Below are 22326 nucleotides of genomic sequence, written 5' to 3'. Positions count from 1 at the left end.
TTAGTTTTTAGAGAACAATATGATAATGATTTTAGTGATTCAACCACATATAGCAATAAATTGCTCAATCGATTACGCATCATATCAGTTCAAGACTGTGTCTTTTGAGTAAGGGAGCAGAGATCGGACCATATCAAAGAATGGCTAGGGTTCTGATTGATGTGAGGTGATCAATGGTAGAGATAAGGGTGTAGCTGAGCAGATCCATAGCTGCAAAAATGTTGTGGTAAACAGGGGACAAAGGCTAGGCAGTAGAAATTTTGAGAGTGTAGTTGTAATTGAAAAGGAAGAGAGTTTCACTCATCATAAATATAGGAGGAAGTAGGGTTTGGAAGGGGAAGTAGGGTGTGTGTGGAGAGCAATCTGTGGAAGCAATCAGAGAGAGGCTTATTTTTGATGAGCTTTCAGTCAAAGTCACTTAGCAATGGGCAGCAAACATTGGCTTTTCAAGCAATACCCACATCCCATGAAATGAGAAGTAAAAAAAAAGACGTCATAAGATGGATGTTCAGCAACATTCACATATACTGTATACGGTAATGGGTTTGAAAGATTTATGTTGGAGCCTGCATTAAGCTCCAATCAATCTGCTAATCAATGCTAGCTTGTGTGGGAATAAGACAGAACATCTTCAGATCTTGTGAAGTTCATACCTATATCTAAAAGTCTCCTCAGTTTTTGTTTATTTTACTGATGTAATTCGGACCTATTTGCAGCCATACTATAAACTACATATTATTAAAACTGATTCATGATTGATCTTCTACTAGGACTTTAGGCCCAGTTAAGGAAAGGTGGTTGCAAACCCCTACCCACAAATATCATATGTTAATCAGTGGTGTGCATCATTCTTAAAACCATGAGGTAAGTGGTGAAAGATTCCTTTGGATTCAAGAGAAGAAATTTCCAGAACATGAAGTGAGTTCATTGCTTTTAAAGAGCTGTGAGCAGGTTGGCTAGAAAGTATCTCAGCAGAACTCATTATGGGTTCTCGTGATGCAATGGTAATGTCCATACCACTGGGTCACGAGACCTAGAATCAAGTCCCAAATTTTCCAGAGTTGTGTAATAAAATTACTGAATGTGTTGATTTAAAAAAAAATCAGCAGGAACTCATGGAAAGACCAACAATTGAGAAATAGTACTCTCGGCTGAAGCCTAGCCTCTCGACTTCAGGAAACAGAGTGGAGGACATGCTCCTATCTATATCAATGGTACTGAGGTGGCCATGGTTGAGGGCTTCATGTGTCCAGGAGTAAACACCCAACATCTATCCTGGTCCATCCACTTGACACTACACTCAAGAAAGCACACCAAAACATCGACTTCCTCAGAAGGCTAAGTAAATTCGGCATGTCCAAAATGACTGTTACCAATCTTTATAGATGCACCATAAAAAGCATCCTATCTGGATACATAATAGCTTGGCTTGACAACTTCGCTGCTCAAGACTGCAAGAAATTATAGTGAGATGTGAATGCAGCCAGGTCCATCTCAAAAACCAGCCTTCTTCAGTTCACAACTCCTGCTGCCTCAGGAAAGCAGCCATCTTAATCAAGGACCCCTCCCATCCTGATTATACTCTCTTCCATTGGCCAGAAAATACAAAAGATCGAAAACACATATCAACGGATTCATGAACAGCTTCTTCCCTGTTGTTATCAGAACTATGAATGGGCCTCTCATAAATTAGATTTCATATTTCTCTGCACCTTCTTTTAGCTATAGCATTATATTCTGCATTCTGTTCCATACCTTATGTAAGGTATGATTTGTCTGGTTAATACACAACACAATACTTTTCACTCAGTACATGTGACAATAATAAATCAAATCAAATCAAATCAAGAAGCACAGGGGAAGCAGCGTGAGCTAGAAAGAGCTTACATTCTCGTCTCATCCAGCAGTTAAAGATTCCATCAGAAGCAAGAATCTGTAAGAGCATTTCTAGTTAGAGGCAAAAAAAATGAAAAATGAAAAAGGAACAGACTGAGGAGGCTTGCTGTTCGCACTGACCATTGCTGCCATAGCAAGCAGACACTATTTGACATGTATAAGAAACTATGGAAATCAAGGGCCATAGAAGCACTGTACACTAAGTTTGGAAAACGGCAATTTAAAACCTACAACAGGAATGGAGTGGTTCAAGAATGTTGCTCACCTTACATTCTCAAAGGCAATTAGGATGAGCAATGCATTCTGATTAGCTTGTAACACCCACATCCCATGGAAGAATAAAATCAAAGGATGCCAAGGGTATGGTTTGAGAGTTTACATGGAGGTTGTGCTTAAGTGAGACAAAGCAGGACTGTTAATTCAGGAAAGAGAATGTAATAAGTTAAGCCGGATGTTGAAATTTCCAAAGTTGAAGAATTGCTCAGAGGAAAGGCATGTCACTACATACTTTAAGAGAAAATGTCATATCCAAATATACTTTTCATTTCTGACAATATAAATACATGCAGTTTGAGATTTAAAATGATAGGCAAAGTGTCTTTGCAAGAACTAGATACTTTTACTTTTGCACTATCAATTTGCCTTATCCTGATTTCAGTCAACACCCGTGCATGTACGTGTTCCAACAGCCCATTGAATAAGAATAGAATGGAGCCCATGGCTGATTTTCTCATGCCCCAACCCAGCAACACCACTGGGAGAATGTACAGTGATCTCAACTGGAATAAATTAACTTCACACACAATGGGGAGGGGTGGCAGGAAGTCTGGAAACTGCCTAATCAGTGGTTCCTTTCCACAAATGATCAATGCATAATCTACTGAGGCATTGGAAAAGAATTCCAGTAACTCATTTTCAGCTGCAACCTTTATTCCATTAATGCTCTGCTTTTTCACTGTTTATAAATTGTTTCCTGATGTTTCTACACAGCATGCGGTGGCACACTGAATGGCGATGGAATGATAGAGTCTCCTTATTATCCTAACCCTTACCCGCATGACAAATCCTGTGAGTGGGTTATCAACCAGCCAGAAGGTCAAGTGGTCACACTCAGCTTCATTTCTTTCGATATTCAGAATGCTACAAATTGCAACCGTGACTATGTGGAGGTATGGGAGCAAAGATCTTTGACGAAACAATAGATGAAACTATTCTTGACATATATGGTTAATATCCATACCTCAGAAATTATCAGGCATTCACCAGAAGCATGTTGATCAGTTGAAACACAACATTTTTTATGCGAGAACCCAGACAGATAGGCTAACTAAGAATAGAATACATTGCTAAAATAACTGTCCTTTCAGCATTTCTCTCAGTTCATGAGCAGTTATTTTTACCCTTTCAGTGCCTTGTTGTGTGTATCTATTGAACATTACACTAATGAACATCTGAAAGATAAAGGTAAATATTTCAGACACAGTAGGTAGAATCTTGTAGAGGCAATGGCATCTCACTTGCCAAGTGAACAGTCAGCAAGAGGCACACGATTTCTCCTTCCAGGAAGGCCCAGTGAATTACAAGCCAATTAGGCAGTGCCAAGGCAACCAGAGCGTGTTTCCCTGGAATCAAGTGCCTGGTGGGGTGCTGGCTGAGGATCGACTGAGCTAGTGCTTGCAGCCAATCAGTGACAGGCAGCACTTGTGCTCAGCAATGCCATTAAGGAGCCCACAGCTGACATGGGCTCCCTGACATCCCAGGATAACAGAGGATCCAGGCCACAGTTACACAATGCGTGCAGGAGCCGTTTTGCAACTTGGAGCCTGTGGTAAATGTATGCAATGGGGTTGGACATAAAGCCGGGATGGGGCTGCAGCAACCAACCCCACCGCCCCATGGCTGAACACTTCAACTCCTCCTCCCACTCCACCAAGGACACTCCTCCATTGCTACTCCCTAACCACCCGACACCTGGAGAAAGAACGCCTCATCTTCTGCCTTGGGACCCTCGAACTCCATGGCATCAATGTGATTTTCACCAGTTTCTTCATTTCCCCTCTCTCCACCTTATCCCAGATGCAACCTTCCAACTTGGCACCACCCTCATGATTGTCCGACCTGTCCATCTTCCTTCCTATTTCACCACCCCCCTCAGCTCACGGTCTCAATCCTGATGAAGGGCTTTTGCCCGAAACATTGACTCTCCAGCTCCTCGGATACTGCCTGACCTGCTGTGCTCTTCCAGTACCACACTCTCTACATTGATCTCCAGCATCTGCAGTCCTCACTTTCTCCTGAATTCAGGAGGCTCCTGTTTAAATCGCCTGGACACAGTGAATATCAAAGGATCAAAGGGCATAAGCCCTTCATTCCTGATGCTGTGTTTTTCCAGCACCACACTCTCACCTCCTGAATTCACTTCTATACAACAAAAAATTACATTACATTAGTATAAATTTTTAACATAGTTAAATAGGCCAAGGTACCTAACAATGCTTTCAATACTTTTAACGAAGCAGTTGTCATTTAGTAATATTTCTGTTTTGGATTCCTGGTATGCATTTTAGTGTTTTATGTCTTTATTTGAAGAAATTGATTTTCTTTTGGAAGAGTTATTCATATCTTCTCCAAATGAGTTGCTAACCTGAAAAGAATCTGTTTGTTACCAGGTGACAGATGGCTCTATGATAGACTCTCCACTAATTGGTAAATATTGTGGTACCAACTTTCCACCAATAGTTCGATCAATGCAGAGGTCAATGTTAGTCAAGTTCAAGACAGACTCTAAAATAAATAGCCTTGGATTTCAAGCCAAGTATGGATCAGCTGAAAAAGGTAATTTAAAACATTTCCATTACTGTAACCTATGCTCCTTTCCCTAGTTTTAACATTCTTTAATACTTTGGCGGCAGTGGATTCAAAATTGCAAGGTGGCGTGGAACTCTCCTGGGACTAAGCACGCAATAGGATATTGAGCTTATAAACCCGTGCACCTGAAACTGATACACACATATAAAACCATGGGGGGACATGGATAGGATGAATAGTCAATGTCTTTTCCCCAGGGTCGGGAAGTCTAAAACTAGAGGTTTAAGTTGAGAGGGGAAATATAAAAAAGGGACCAAAAGGGCAACTTTTCATGCAGAAGGTGGTGCGTGTATGGAATGAGCTGCCAGAGGAAATGGTGGAGGCTTATACAATTGCAACATTCAGAAGGCATCTGCATGGGTGCATGAATCGGAAGGGTTTAGCAGGATATGAGCCAAATGCTGGCAAATGGGACTAGATTAATTTCGGAATCTGATCAACATGGACAAGTTAGACTGAAGTGTCTGTTTCTGTGCAATACAACCTTATGACTCCAGAAGTCTATACCCTAATAATCATGCATATGAGCTAAATCCAGAAGTTTTTGAGTTCAAGTGCCATCACAGTGAGTTGTGAATCAATAAATCTACAAATTAATAATAGAAAATTGGTAATGAAAGCTGTTGACTACCCTGCAGAAATGGCAGTCTGACAACTCCAAATGTGTCTGATCTAAGTCACTCCAGTTTCACACTTCATTGCTGACTCTCACTGCTATGAAGGTCAAAAGGGATTGGCAATAAGTATGGACTTGCTCATATTTCCCACAACCAGAGAATAGTTCTGCAGGAGAAAGAAACTGGCCAATTGTCAGGATATTGCATTTCTGGTCTGCAGAAATAACAGAAATTATATGAATTAGTATGCTGGATTTGACATTCTAATTAGTTTCACACTCAAGATCTCATTTCTCCACATGATATAGTTAATATATTCCATAGGCTGAAGTTGGATTCCAAGTTTTTTTTTTAAGTAATGTCATTATTAAACTGACTTGTTTGAAAATATATGAATGTAGATTGCATTTTGCTTCTTTTATTGACCTTGAGGTCTATAAATATACAGGCTTCTATTATAATAGACTATAAACATAAATTATATTTTGTCTATGACTAAAATGTCTGTGTAGCTTGAAATTTGCAGAGAACCTATTGAGTCGAGTGGGTCTGATGTAAACTCTTGTATAAATGGGTTAGTCTGATTACATTCTGCTGTTGGACCCTCATTGCTTTATTTGAAATAAAATGAACATTTTATTTATTGAAAATGATAGAATGATCAGAATTGACAGAACTAAGAATGTAAAAGTACTTTATCATTGTGTCTCTCTTGTTGGAACAGTCAATGAAAAAGTATATATTTTTTGTAGGATGTACTGAGGTTCTGACAAAACCAGCAGGTATCATTAGTAGCCCTGGATATCCAACAGATTATCCACATGGTGCCAAATGTATCTGGTATATTTCAGTGCAGCCTGGATATATAATTCGTCTCACATTCGATTTCTTTAATGTTGAATATCACATGAACTGCACCAAGGATTATGTCGAAGTGTTTGATAATGGTACCATTACTTCTGGTAGACGAATAGGAAGGTAAGAAATAATAAATGTTTACATTTTGTGTCTGGTGACCCTATTAACGAATCACATTTCCTGAGTATTCAACATTACTAAATGCCTCTAAAACAGAGATGCTATTATCTACCATTTGTCAGCATGGTACTAAATTGTGAATTATTGGTTCATCCCTGGTACATACTGGTATACTGTCATTATCTAATTCTGTTTGTGACAGATTCTAAGTGAAGGAAATCCTTTATAATCTAATTGTTAAATTCTTCTGAACATACAAGTCTTAAAACAATTGATTTAACCTCCTCACTCATTTGAAATGACAGCTCTCTTTAAGACGGCTCATCCAAATAATTTATTTGGCAATGGTCAGATTGGAGGACATAAGATGGGGAGGTATGAACTTTGGATAGGAAATTTCACCATACGTGGAGTAAAAATCTTAAATGGGAATAGGAAAAATCTGTACTTCTCTATCTCTTTGTGACTGTCTTATCAGGTGTAAAGGAGAATCTAGAAATATTGAGCAAATGTAATTACATTGAGGCAAAACCCAAAAGAAGACAATAAGCCATTGAATTATTTTCAATGCTTAGTTTGTATTGTATCTTGCTTTGCCATTAAACTGAAATTCTATTCTTAAGTGGATAATAATTCACCAGAAAGCAGCATTCAAAGTTATATAATAATGAATTTAATGGGCAGGAACTTCAGCAACTTATGTATGGAAGCAACTAAACAGACTTCTGTTTGCCTTTCAAATTTGTTTTAATTATTTGGAGTAAAAATAGTATTTAGAGTCATAGAGTCGTACAGCATGGAAACAGACCCTTCAGACCAACAATTGCATGCTGAACATAATCCCAAACTAAACTAGTCCAACCTGCCTGCTCCTAACCCATATCCCTCCAAACCTTTCCTATTCACGATTCAGAGATGCCGGTGTTGGACTGGGGTGTACAAAGTTAAAAATCACACAACACCAGGTTATAGTCCAACAGGTTTAATTGGAAGCACACTAGCTTTCGGAGCGACGCTCCTTCAATCAGGTGACAATCACCTGATGAAGGAGCGTCGCTCCGAAAGCTAGTGTGCTTCCAATTAAACCTGTTGGACTATAACCTGGTGTTGTGTGATTTTTAACTTTCCTATTCACGTATCTATCCAAAGAACTGAGCAATGGAGACAAGTGTGCCAAATGCCTTTTTAACCGCATTGTCTATAGGCGACACAAACTTTAAAGAATATGTACTTGCATCCCGAGGTCCCTCTGTTTTACAACACTACCCAAGGCTCTACCATTAATTGTATAAGTCCCAGCCCTGTTTGTTGCACCAAAATGCAGTACCTTGCATTTATTCAGATTAAACTCTATCTACCATATTTCAGCTCATTGACTCATTTGATCAAGGTACTTTTGTAATCTTAAAAAAATTTCTCCATGCCACCAATTTTGGTGTCATCCACAAACTTACTAACCATGCCTTCTATATTCTCATCCAAATCATTTATATAAATGACAAACAAAAGAGGAACCAGAACCGATCCCAATGGAACACTGCTGGTCACAGGCCTCCAGTCCGAAAAGCAAACCTCCACCATACTCTCTGTCTCCTGCCATTAGCCAATTATGTATCCAGTTGACAAACTCACCTTGAATGCCATATGACCTAACTTTACTAATTAGTCTACCATGCGGAACCTTGTCAAAGGCTTTACTAAAATTCAAATAAACAACACCTACTGCTCTGCCATCATCAACATTTTTGGTAACTTCCTCAAAAAACTCAATCAAATTTGTGAGACATGATTTTCCGCACACAAAACCATGCTATCTCTAATCAATTTTTGTCTCTCTAAATGTTCATAAATCCTATCCTTTATAATCACCTCCAATAATTTACCCACAACCAAAGTCTGGGAGAATGGAACAGTCTCTCCTTACAGTTAATAACTGTCACTTGCAATTGCTTGGCGTAAGACAAATTCCTTAAGAGTTCGTCATGCAAGTCTTAAACTAGTTTCCAGACCTCCCTGTTTTCTTTTGGTAAAAAGCCTTGCTTGCCTTGAATGAATTTCCACAGCAAAGCATGGAAACTTGTATCTTGCCATTTGTGACATAACACATTTTTCTTCTTGTGTGTTTCCCGCATAACCACCAACCCTTTATATGTTCACATGGTGGATTAAAAAAATCAACCTTTTTAGTGATTATGGAAAATGAAAATTATTATTGGTTTTAAAGTGATATGTTTGCTTTAATTATTGAAGAAAATTAAAATTCTTGATAGTAAAGTCAACATTTTCACAAACTCTAGGTTCTGTGGAAGGTCTGTTCCTCCTTCTGTGACCAGCAGTGGCAGTTTGATGAGCTTTCTTTTTGTATCTGATTCAAGTCTAGCTGTTGAGGGATTCTCAGCTCATTATGATTCACTTGATGCTTCCTCAGGTATGCTGTTACACTGTAGAATATTGTGGCAATGATGCTTATTACAATAATGAACAGCATGATGATGGTACAGCTAATGCTCTTATGTTTCTTTAAACTTGAATGCCCTGCACCTGACAGTTATAACTACATTTTTCTTGCTTTGGCTGCATATTTGATATTTAATATTGGCATACCATGGGTTAAATCACGGGAAATGTTGAAACATGGACATAGATGAGGGAGGTGAGTTATGCGTTTCTTCTGACTGAGGCTAACTGATCTATGGACTTCTCTTCCCCAGAGCATAATGGAGGTTCTGTCTTTGAATATATTCAAAGCTGAGTTAGAGAGACTTTTGATGTACAAGGGAGTCAAAGCTTAAAGCAGGCAGGCAGCAGGAAGTTAGATTCAACATCATAACCAGAACAGACATCATTTTCTTCAATGATGGAATAGGCCATCTGCCCTTCTTGTTTTTTAAGGTTTTATGTTGAGAACCATACAATCTGCCCCACTCAAGAGATCAGACTCACAGCATTGTCTTATCTGTAGTGTTAATGATTAGCACAGAAGTGCCAACAAGGTTCTAACATCGTCCAGTAGAAATATTAGGTATGGTTATTTTTTTAGAAAATATTAATTGGGTAGTCGCACCCACACTTGGTGTGATCTAATTGCTGTTTACAGAGAGAGTCAAGGGTTATGGGAGTAGACAGGAAAATAGAGATGAGCCCGCAACCAGATCAACCATAATACAGAGGAACCTTGATTATCCGAACGAGATAGGCGGGCACTATTTTGTTCGGATAATTGATTATTCGGTTAATCGATGCTTTATTCGGCTTTCCTCTGGGGCTCGGAATTTTCTTTAAATTCTGCTCCCTGTTCAGGAGATAAGGCAGCATCACAGCGTGTGCAAGCCCCTGCCCCCCAACTCCGTTCAACACCGCCCCTTGCCCACCCACCCCCAACCCCGTCCAACACCACTCCCTTCCTGTCCAACACCGCCCCCCAACCCCATCTAACACCACCCACTGCTTCCCCCAACACTGCCCAACCCTGCCCCCTCTCTGGGGCAGCTGGCCTGGACAACAAAAACAAGACTGTTGCTGCTGCTACTGCCTTTTGGAGGGGTGGGGGTGAGTCTCTAAATAACACACACACACACACACCCTTTCTACCGCAACTTGTTGACAGGTTCCACAATGTTAGAGAGATTATCTGGGGAAGGGGGTTTAGAGTACACCCCTGTGTAGAACTTCAGGGAAAGTGTGGGAAGAGAGACAGAAAGAGGGGGGTTGATAGGTCAGTCATTTAGAGACAGTGCCTGCACTCCCATCAGCCCAGGACTGTTCTCGGCAGCATTTTTAATCACTGGAAACAAAGGACGCAATCAGTGTTGAACACATGTCTTTGATGTAATGTTTCTGTCAGGACCTCGAGATCTCTTTCAGATAATCCAATTTTCAGATAATTGGTATTCGGATAATCGAGGTTCCTCTGTATACCTAATAATGAAGCAGGCCAAATGGCCAAATGGCTAAATGACCTATTTTTGCTCCTTACTCCTATGCTCTTTTAATCCCTTTTGCTGTAAAGATAAAACAAGCAGAATCATTATTGAATTTTAATATTACTGTTCAGCAATATATGTGGGATGACATCATTGACACTGAGAGGGATCTGAAAACAGGAAGCACTTCTTCGCTCAATCAGTAATGGAAATCTGGAGCCCTTTGCTCAAACTGCTCTGGATTTTGGGTCAATTGAAATGTTAAAACTGTGATTGATTTATGTAAGTTATGGGTACCAAAGGAGATAGGCAAAGGTGCATCAAAGGAATTGAGGTACAGATTAGCCATGATCCATAAACATTTGGATGGACGTGATTTAAAACTAACAAAACTCATATTAACTATCTCATCATTAACATATAGAAAAAGGAACTGTATTTGGCTATAGAGGTAGACACATATGGGAGTCAGCATAATATACAAACACAGGAAGGGGCATAAGAAGACTCATATTTTACAAAAAATTGAAATAGATTCCAACGGTGTTAATAGCTGTTTGCCACTTTTGATTCAGGTCATAGTGTCATAGAGATGTACAGCACGGAAACAGAGCCTTCAGTCCAACTTGTCCTTGCTGACCAGATATCCTAACCTAATCTAGTCCATTTGCCAGCAATTGGTCCATATTCCTCTAAACTCTTTCTATTCATATTCGCATCCAGATGCCTTTTAAATGCTGTAATTTTACTAGCCTTCACCACTTCCTTTGGCGGTTCATCCGAGACACGTACCACGCTCTTCGGTCCTTTATATAACTTTCCCCTCTAACCCTGAACCTATGCCCTCTAGTTCTGGATTCGTCCACCCCAGGGAAAAGACCTTGTCTATTTACCCTATCTATGCCCCTCATGATCTTATAAACATCTATAAGGAGATCTCAGCCTCCACTGCTCCAGAGAAACAGCCTTGTAAATCATTTCCGAATCCTTTCAAGTTTCACAGCATCCTTCCAATAGGAAGGAGACCAGAATTGCACCAAAAGTGGCCTCGCCAATGTCCTGAAAAACTGCAACATGGCCTCTCAACTCTTCTAGTCAATGCTCTGAACAAAAAGGGAAAGCATACCAAATGTGACTATCTACCTGTGACTCAACTATCAAGGAACTATGAACCTGCACACCAGTGTCTCTTTGTTCAGCAACACTCCCTAGGACCTTACCATTGTGTGTATAAGTACTGTTCTGATTTGCTTTTCCAAAATGCAGCATCTTGCATTTATCTAAATTAAAATCCATCTGCCGCTCCTCAGAAAATTGACCCATCTGATCAAGCTCCCATTGTAATCTGAGGTAACCTTCTTTGCTGTCCACTACACCTCCAATTTTGTTGTCATCTGCAAACTTACTAATCTCCTATGTTCACATCCAAATCATTTATATAAATGACAAAAAGCAGTGGACCCAGCAGCGGTCCTTGTGGTACACCACTGGTCACAGGCCTCCAGTCTGAAAAGCAACCCTCCACCACAACCCTCTGTTTTCTAACTTCAAGCCAGTTCTGTATCCAAGATCTCCCTGTATTCCATGAGATCCAACCTTGCCAACCAGTCTCCCATGAGGAACCTTATTGAATGCCTCACTATAGTCCATATAGATCACATCTATTACTCTGCCCTCATCAATCCTCTTTTTTACTTCTTCAAAAAACTCAATCAAGTTCGAGAGACATGACCTCCCACATACAAAGCCATGCTGACTATCCCTAATCAGTCCTTGCCTTTCCACTTACATGTAATTCCTGTTCCTCAGGATTCCCTCCAACAACTTGCCCACCACTGATGTCAGGCTCACCGGTCTATAGTTCCCCGGCTTGTCCTTACCACCTTGCTTAAATAGTGCCACCACGTTAGTCACCCTCAAGTCTTTCAGCACCTCGCCTATGACTATCGATGATACAAATATCTCAGCAAGGAGCCCAGCAATCACTTCCCTAGTTTCTCACAGACTTCTAGGGTACACCTGATCAAGTCCTGGGGATTTGTCCACTTTTATGCACTTCATGACATCCAGCACTTCCTCCTCTATAATGTGGACATTTTTCAAGATGTCACCATCTATTTCCCCACATTCTATACCTCCCATGTCCTTCTCCACAGTAAACACTGATGCAAAATACTCATTTAGTGTCTCCCCCCTATCTCTTGCAGCTCCACACATAGACTGCCTTGTTGATCTTTGAGGGGCCCTATTCTCTCCCTAGTTACCCTTTTGTCCTTTTTTTGTAAAAAAACCCTTTGGATCCTCTTAACCCTATCTGCCAATGCAGTCAAGTCCCCTTTTTGTCCTCCTCATTTCCCTCTTATGTAAAAACATCATTTTTTAAACCTATGGCTAGTGATTGCCTTGTAATGGTTGTTGACAAATGTGAAGTCCTAATTCCTCTCAGTGTCCTGAAACATAATTGTCCTCTTTCCCTGAATGTTTGTTTGAGTCCTTGTAGCTTGCTCATATGTTGAAATGTCTCAACCTTAAAAGTGTATGCATGATATTTGGCAAGGGAGATCACGTATTCATATGAGCAGGTCTCCAATCATGATTCACCGTGAGCATAATTCTGTATTCTAAAATTTCTTGAATTCAAATGAAACTTTTTTTGACCTGAAAGCCTTCTTCATATCCCTAATTCTATTCAAATTTTTGAAAATGACTTCCTAATAAACTGGATCATTTTAGCTTAGTGCTGCCAGTCTGCATAAATAAGGGAAAGAGTTGTTTTATAGGTGAGATTATAGAATCCCTACAGTGTAGAAACAGGCCCTTCAGCACAACAAGCCCACACCAACCCTCCATAGAGTAACTCACCCAGACCCATTCCCCCTACCCAACATTGAACCTGGGTTCAATTCCCGACTCAGGTGACTGTCTGTGTGGAGTTTGCACATTCTCCCTGTGTCTGCGTGGATTTCCTCCAGGTGCTCCGGTTTCCTCCCACAGTCCAAAAGATGTGCAGGTCTGGTGAATTGGCCATGCTAAATTGCCCGTAGTGTTAGGTAAAAAGGGGTAAATGTAGGGGTATGGGTGGGTTGCGCTTCGGCGGGTCGGTGTGGACTTGTTGGGCCGAAGAGCCTGTTTCCACACTGTAAGTAATCTAAAAAAAAATTTACCCCTGACTAATGCACCTAACCTACCCATCCCTGAATGCTACGGGCAATTTAGCATGGCTAATTCATCTAACCTGCACATCTTTGGACTGTGAGAGGAAACTGGAGCACCTAGAAGAAACCCACACAGACACAGAGAGTCTGTGCAAACTCCACACAGATTGTCACCCAAGGCTGGAATCGAACCCAGGCCCCTGGTGCATTGAGGCAGCAGTGCTGCCCCTATTAGAGATATTAGAGCTGTTTTCCTTAAGTTTGGAATTATTATTGGGGTAGCAAAGTGGCTCGGCAGTTAGTGCTGCTGCCTCACAGCGCCAGGGATCCAGGTTCGATTCCACCCTTGGGCGACCGTTTGTGTGGAGTTTACGCATTTTCCCTGTTTCTGCATGATTTCCCTCTGGATACTCAATTTCCTCCCACAGTCCAAAGATGTGCAGGCTAGGTGGATTAGCCATGGCAAATTCAGAGTTACAGGGATAGTGCTGGTCTGAGTGGGAATCTCTTTGGAGAGTCAGTGTTGACTCGGTGAGCTATGTGGCCTCCTCCCACACTGTAGGGATTCTATGACTATTGATTGCAATTGCTTTCCTTACTGGATTTATATTTTGAATATGGCATTGTATTCTGCAGTGGCTGAGACCAGACTTATTTTCCTTTGCTTCTCCTGAGATATCTTTTTATCAGCTGCTTATTTTACTAGCCCAGACACGAGCTGAATAAACTCTTACTGTCCCATGACCTTTCTATCTTTCTGTGGTTATTTGCAGCAAGCAAGTTGATCAGCATGGGAATTTTTCTGGATAACCTAGTGCCAATTCTGCTCTTGGATTAGGAGAAGAAAATGGATGAATCCAACTCATTGCTAGAAATACTCATGCAGCAGCTATTGTTTGGCCAGACATTTGTGGAATTTGGCATCTTGACAAATATTTCCAAACTATTATTCACAATTCAGTGGTCCAAACGATAACATGCTGTCCATTATCATTGACCATACTTGGTCATTAGTACATTTGGTACTACCGAAATTAGCTCTTTAAATGTCTTTAAAAGTAAAGATCTTTGTTTAAACTGAGTACAATCATATAAATTTCCTTACAAGAGATTTATATATTTGGTGCAACTATTTGTGCAATTGTGCTTCCTCTGGAACCTAGTCTGCTCCTTTGGGAGGAATAAATAGAGGAAAGATACTGATCTTCAATCAAGGAATTCTTGGATTGATGTATCATTCCGTGCTGTACCAACTGATGGCCTAGAACTTCTGTCAGTTCAGTAATGTGACAGTTTTCATATACAGCTACTAAGAGTCACTTTTGTGGGGCCATTTTATTACTACAGCTTTGTCTTCTCTTGCCAGGAAATGTTCATTAGGGAGGGTGCCCTGGATTTCACTCTGAGGCTAATATAGATTTCATGATTTGAGAGTGAGTCTTGATGGTTCTTGGGTGTGGCTGTGTGGTCACCTGCCCCCCACACACATTCTGTCAGATGTCCAAACATTGGAGGGGCTAATACCCTTAATGGTAAGGTCCTGGGAAATGTTGCTGAACAAAAAGACCTTGGAGCGCAGGATTATAGCTCCTTGAAAGTGGAGTCGCAGGTAGATAGGATAGTGAAGAAGGCGTTTGATATGCTTTCCTTAATTGGTCAGAGCATTGAGTGTTGGAGTTAGGAGGTCATGTTGCAGCTGTATAGTACGTTGGTTAGGCTACTTGTGGAATATTGTGTGCAATTCTGGTCTCCCTGCTACAGGAAGGATGTTGTGGAACTTGAAAGGGTTCAGAAAAATTAACAGGAATGTTGCCATGATTGGAGGGTTTGAACTAAAAAGAGAGGCTGAACAGGCTGGAGCTATTTTCCCAGGAGTGGGGTGACCTTATAGAGGTTTATAGAATCATGAGGGGCATGGATAGGGAATATAGACAAGGTCTTTTCCTTGGGATGGAGGCATTCAGAACTAGAGGGCACAGGTTTAGGGTGAGAGGGGAAAAATTTAAAAGAGACTTAAGGGGCAACGTTTTCACACAGAAGATGGTGCATGTATGAAATGAGCTGCCAGACAAAGTGGTGGAGGATGGCACAATTACAACATTTAAAAGGCATCTAGATGAGTATATGAATAAGAAAGATTTTGAAAGATATGGGCCAAGTGCTGGAAAACGGGACTAGATTAGGTTGGGATATCTGGTTGGCATTGATGAGTTGGACTGAAAGATCTGTTTCTGTGCTAAATTAAAAATCTCACAATACCAGATTATAGTCCAACAGGTTTATTTGGAAGCACTAATTTTCGGAGTAGCGCTCCGAAAGCTAGTGCTTCCAAATAAACCTGTTGGACTATAACCAGGTGTTGTGTGATTTTTAACTTAGTACGGCCCAGTCCAGCATCGGCATCTCCAAATCATGTTTCTGTGTTGTACATCTCTATGACTCTATCATTCTATATGTGACAATCTGGCTGGACCACACCATTACCATTGACTCCTTTTGCCAGCCCACTGACATTAGACACTCTTCATGGGAAAGTAGAACTTGGTCATGTTGAGCTCAGTGAGACTGTGTGTGATGGTCATCTGACGTGAATGCCCATTGGAACTTCACATGTTCAAGGAAGATGGCAGAATTCCAAAGCCTTCATTGATTACCTAAACATGCTGTTGATGGATCATCCACGAGCTGCCATCTTCAGCTTATTGTCTGTCGTAGCCTCAGTGCCTACATTAATACCTCAGGATCCAAAATCAGCACTATTTAAACGCTAAACTTATAGGATTGTTTTACATGTAGTTCAGGCAGGGGCTGGCATATCCCAGAAATCCTGCCAACACCATTCTTCATGCAATCAACAGATCACTCTGCTCACTTGTGCTTTGTCTTTCATTTGGTACATTCCACTCTGGTTCACTGCCTAAGGGCAAATATCCCTCTACCCAGAAGGGACTGAGTGACTACCATCTGCTCTGAAATGTTGACAAGGCTGTATGTTCCAGAATTTAAGTGTTCCTCCTTAGTAAGGAGAACAAAAAAGATTATTGCAGTGAAAGAATAAATAAGACGGTTTCATTGTTTGATGTGCTCACATTTATTACAAATGACAGAAGGTCATAATTAAAGACAAACAGATAGTTAATATGAACTTGCAACTAATATGTACCAACTTGCTTTCCCAATTTTTATCTGGTCGTCCTCCACAACATTGCTCCACCTGTTCAGAGACAATTGGAAATATATTGCATATGTAGTATAGTATAAAAGTATCAGATATGCACATATAGCTCATATTAGGTCTGATGATGTATGTGCAACACTTACAATTTGTAAGACTTTTATTAATTGTAGCTATGAATGAAAATGTAAGCTGTGAGGAGGATGCAAGAAGTAGTCAAGAGAATAATTATGGATAAATAATATTTAATATTCAGTGATTCAATAACACAATGTCCATATCAAAGAAGAGAAATGGTGAAGCACACTTCAACATGAGTCAGCATGTTCACAACAGGATGGATGACAGAAAAGACAGAAAATCATATTGCATTGAAGAGCCCATAGAATTGCCTGTTGGTTAGCATTCCACCAGATTTTTTTTTAAATTTCAGTGCCATCAGGATTGAAATGTCAGGGTGGGGCACAAGATGGAGTCCAGAATTCCTGTTTTCACTTCTGTCCTTATGTGTAAAGCAATTTTAGAATCTTTTGGGTGTGGCCAAGTGAACTGCCAATTGTTTTCAGTTCTTATGTTGCGTATATTCCTATGAACATACTTAATACATTGCAGAGACTACATCAAACAGATTTATCGTGCACTTCAACTAAATAGATAGCAACTAAAATAATCTTAAGTGGTTGCTTACTTTCAAAATTTTCTGAAAGTATCAAAACTAATTTTTAAATAATGTTGTAAAATACTTGCACAATCTCCAAAGGGTTGGCCTGAATTTGAGGCCTTCAGGATGTGAATCAAAAGGAAAATATTAAAAATGAGTTTTGAGATAGTTGATATACTTTTATATTTGGAATGGAGACACCCTGAAAACATACTGTGACTAACTGGAAGAATTTAGCTTCTGTAACGGTCTTTATGGTGTTTTAGTAACAAAGGCGGCATTTGCTGTAATTTCTGTGGGTCTGTTGAGAAAGGATTATTATTGGCATAACAAATATCTGCCAACCATCTTTTTGATTTCACATCAAATGCAAAGCTCAAAAACCGTTATGCTCTGATCCATTGCAAATCAGCTGCAGGAAATATAACAAACAAAAACAGATGAGAGCACTGAGTTGCTGGGTACTTACGGGAAAAACAGTGTTAAACTCTTGCATTGGAATCAGATTAATTGAATAGTATGGCAGTGCCATTAGTACAGCAGTGGCTCTTGTTTCACAAAATGTGTGATATCAGTAGTAGGGAAGAGTGGTAAGCATTGATCATTATTAATATCTTCATTAATGAGTGCAAATTTTGACATTTGGATACAGTGGACAACTTCCAAGCAGAAGCTCATGCAGTGACTCATAAAGCATACAGCTTTTTCCTAAGCTACGCACTAAACTGCAGGAGAAGTTCTGGCATCCTGTGCACAATATGATTTTATGGTTTCATGCTTCCAGAACTGCACAAAAGTGCTTTGTGCTCTGTTTGCACTGTTGGCTGATATTCCATGGCTTAATGAAACACAGCAGGATAAAATCGCACAATTTGTGGCCACAAACTGGATTGGTTTGATTTTCCACTGCTTGCAGAAAAAAATGCATAGAGAAAGGATTCTTTTTCTTTCATTTCTAAATGTGTGTGCAATTATATAAAACAGCCAATATGTATTCAGAGTTTTGTGTGACTAGTAAGTGTACAACAGTTAGCACGTTTCTCGATTTGCAAATATAAAAGTGAAAGTGTGAGTTCTGAGTTGTGTTGAACATGGTCTGTTGCAGCAGAAAGTCTTGCTTCAGTACAGCAATGAAAGCAATTCAAATTACCAAATAAAGCTATCTGTAAAAGTTAAACAGTAGTGAAACAGTAATTCATGACTTAACTTTTAAAGTCAAATATAAATTGAAAAAAAAATACTTAATTGCTTACAGATTCTACTATTGGAACATCAATCTTTACAAATGAGGCAGTGACCAAATATCTTCATTAATGCAAATTGAAAGACATTTTGAAAATGCACAATGCTTCTTTAGTTCGCTTTAACGTCAGCGGGAATCTGTTCTTCTTAGACTGGCATCAACAGATTTATGTGGGAATTCCCATTTCTTCTTATAAGATATGGAATTTCTAAGTGTCTAATGCCACTGTACTCAGTCAGGTAAGAAAAGTTGGGACCAAGTTGATGACATCAACTATCAGAACTCCCACTTTTCTTGTCTCTCCTACATTTGAGTTGGGATTGCAAATGTTCATATATCTGGTGAAATAATGTGAACAATTTTAATATGGAACAGGATCAGTGAATGGGTGGCACTAAAGTGGGGAGTGCTCCGCAGCATGTTACCTGTGTGAGAGTGGCATGTTTAACTTTATGCCTTGTTAAGATTAAGAACTAAAATTTGTCCTGAGTGGTACAGCTATTAAGTAGGCATCAACAGAAACATGTAGATTTGTTTTCAACTTGTGCAAACACCAAGTTATGGGTTCCTGAAAGGAAAACCATTCTCAAAGTTAAACTTTGAAGTATTGTTTGCAAGCTGAAGTGCTACAGGGTTTTGAATCCTATACTACAGGACTGGAAAGATGCCATCATCCCAATTTACACCATTTCTCACAGTAGTCATGATGTTGTAGATTTAAAGGATGTGACCATTAAACCTGCTTTCCCATGAGCAGTACCTCTTATGTGAAGGTTGTACTCACTGAATCAAAACAGTCCACAGTGGGGTTCAGTCATATGATGTTTCCAAACCATGGCCAACATTTTCCATCTCATCTGAATTGGTGACATTCTGAATGTTATTATCACTTGAGCATCATTACAGTTAGATAAATTGAAAGGGCTATCTGTAATTTCAAAGACTAAATAGCTATAGGTTACTGCACATAAAGACGCCAGTCAGCCCATTGTGAGGGAGTATTAGCTATGTTTCCCTATCCTTTAGGTGCTGGTTAGATAAAACTACCCAGCAGTGCAGTAATACACAAACCTATGTTATAGTAAAGTATTCTTTTTTTTCACATAGTATGTCGGGAAGAATTCTTTGAATTGACTGGTACTTTAACCTCTCCAAACTATCCAAATGGTTACTCTCGTAACCAAGAGTGCATCTACACAATCAGTGTGGAAAACAACAAGCAAATTCTACTCAACTTTACTCACTTTAAGTTAGATGGACACCAAACTTGTACTTCTGGCTATGTTGAAGTTAGGTAAGTGTCTTTATTTGTGTTGCTCCTTAATTAAACATTTCAACATTCCAATTCCATACTCTTTACAAACCTTTAAGCTATACTTTCTGCATAGATTATAAGTGCAAGAGCATCTGTTTCAAATGAGACTATTAAGGTTGGAATTTGGCTAATGAGGCACATAGTTCCAGACCCAGCTCAATAATATATGCCCATGTGATTTTCATATCATAGAAAGATGGTGTGTGATGAAGTCAATTCACTGACTGCAGCACTTAGAAGTGACCAAGAGGAGTGGTGGTTAGTGTGTGGGGGTGGGAGAATGGTGTTGAATGCCAGATGGGTTGGTTATAAGGCCTCGGTTCCTGATGAAGGGCTTTTGCCCAAAACATTGATTTTCTTGCTCCTTGGATGCTGCCTGACCTGCTGTGCTTTTCAAGCACCACTCTAATCTGGACTCTGGTTACAAGGCCTGTTTTGGTTTCTGGAACTTCACCCTAATTGTTTTAGAAAATGTTGAGTCTTCATCCTCTCACATCTTCATCCAACTCTCCTTGGTCCATCATATCTTACATGCCAATCCAATGCCAATTCATGTCCCCAATCAACCCCAGTGGCTTTCAATGCCTCCACATGGCACACAATTCCTCCTTATTTAATGTTGTCAGCAAAATTGGAAAATTACATTTGATTTTGTCATCCAAATCATTGATAGATATTATGAGTAGCTGGGGTCCAAATTCCTCAGTTGCCCAATAGTCACTCCCGTCCACTCCAGCAAAGATCCTCTCTTGACTCTGTTCGCTAACCAATTGTTAATCTGTGCCAACATTTTATCTCCAATCCTGCATGGCTTTTATCTTGCACACTAACCTCTTATGTGAAACTTTAATCAAAAGCTTTCTGAAGATCCAAATTCAACTGGTTCTCCCTTACCTATTCCAATAGTTACTCCAGTAGATTTGTCAAACATGGCTTCCCTTTCATATTGACTTTGTCTCATCCAATTGGTATTTTCAAAGTTAACACATCCTTCAGAATAGACACTAGCATTTTACCCATGACTTATTTTAGGCCCTTTTGAATCGGCTTCCATTACCTTTACAGGCAATCACAATGACTTCCTCACTCATTATCCCATGAAATTATTACCAGGATAATTTTGTGTAAAATCCCGGTTTCAATAACTTTATGACACCCTTGCCTGTTTTACACTAGCCCTTTAACCATGCAGAGAATGGAGTTATAAATGTTACCTGGAATCAATAGCATTGAAACTGTCTTTCTCGCACAAGCCTCCTCTGATCATATTTCGGTCATTATTGAACAACCCGTTAATCTGATTTTTACCATGGTATTCAACTTGATGGAATCATCAATGTCTTTTTGAACGGATAGGACAAGTAGAATGATGCCAGGGATAATTCATGAAACAGCAACTGCACTTCGGAATGCATTTTATTTCAAAGCCTGCTCTGATTTGAGGTTTTGAGTCCCTACCATGTGCTACCCACCCCCCACCCCAGTTCCATGTCTCTTTTATTAAAAAGTGAAGAACCTGCTGCATTTCAGTAAACTGCTATGATAAGTATGACTTTAAAAATGAGCATAACTATAAGAGTTATTGAGTACCAAAAAAAAAGTGAAAGAAAGTATTTTTTTCGAAGGGAAGATTGGTAATATTTGACTTTGGGAGCTAGATTTTCTTCGGGGAAGATTCTCCACTAAAGGTAGTTTTGACTGGATTTCCACATGGGTTCTGTATTTCATTATTATCCAAAGTCATTGTCTGATAAAGGTGTTTGCAACTCATACCCTCTCTCCATCTCAAAATTTTAATTCATGTGACAGCCCCAGAGTCTGCTCTTACAACCCTTGCTATTTGAGGTAAAGGTTCTAGAGGCATTAAAGTTATACTACATTGACTTCAATCATTGCGCTGATGTCACACCTGCTGTAGGTTAAGACAAGGTGTTCGATTCTAGCTTTTGGATGGAACAGATATGTCTTTCCAATTGCCTAAGGTCCAATGATGCCTGTCCAAACTTACTTGCATTTATGCAGTAAATCTGCTTGTTATCTAAGAACAGTACTTCCTCTTCAGATACTCTTATAATGGTCTATCCTGTGACACTAACTATTAGCTGGGCCTAAGACTAGCAAAGACAAAAGTGGCAGCAAACGATCTCCAACCAGTACCACACACTGGGAGAAGTGGCATCCACCACAAGTTCACCTGGGAAAACATCCCTCTTTTGATAGTGCCTGGTCACAACCATAACTGATGTGGAATATCAGGAAAACTCACCTTCCACCCTACCAACCTTCACATAAACCACATCATCCGCCGACATTTCCGCCACCTCCAAACAGACCCCACCACTAGGGATATATTTCCCTCCCCACCCCTTTCTGCCTTCCACAAAGACCGTGACTACCTGGTCAGGTCGACGCCACCCTACAACCCACCCTCCCATCCTGGCACTTTCCCCTGCCACCGCAGGAACTGTAAAACCTGAGCCCACACCTCCTCCCTC

At 40.0% G+C, this 22326-nt stretch overlaps 1 protein-coding gene across 1 annotated transcript in view; it reads left to right on the top strand.

Moving 5' to 3' along the window:
* Window positions 1–22326, top strand: part of cubn (cubilin (intrinsic factor-cobalamin receptor)) — a 292612-nt gene that overhangs the window by 67968 nt on the left and 202318 nt on the right. The window contains exons 15-19 of the mRNA XM_043690378.1: window positions 2887–3065; window positions 4566–4731; window positions 6134–6359; window positions 8657–8787; window positions 19624–19810. Coding sequence (XP_043546313.1) covers window positions 2887–3065; window positions 4566–4731; window positions 6134–6359; window positions 8657–8787; window positions 19624–19810 — 889 coding nt within the window. The remainder of the gene's footprint in view (window positions 1–2886; window positions 3066–4565; window positions 4732–6133; window positions 6360–8656; window positions 8788–19623; window positions 19811–22326) is intronic.

This window comes from Chiloscyllium plagiosum, chromosome 5 (genome assembly GCF_004010195.1).
Source record: "Chiloscyllium plagiosum isolate BGI_BamShark_2017 chromosome 5, ASM401019v2, whole genome shotgun sequence".
Lineage (NCBI taxonomy): Eukaryota > Metazoa > Chordata > Chondrichthyes > Orectolobiformes > Hemiscylliidae > Chiloscyllium > Chiloscyllium plagiosum.
The sequence above is the reverse complement of the archived record's forward strand: the minus strand, read 5'-3'. Positions and strand labels throughout refer to the sequence as shown.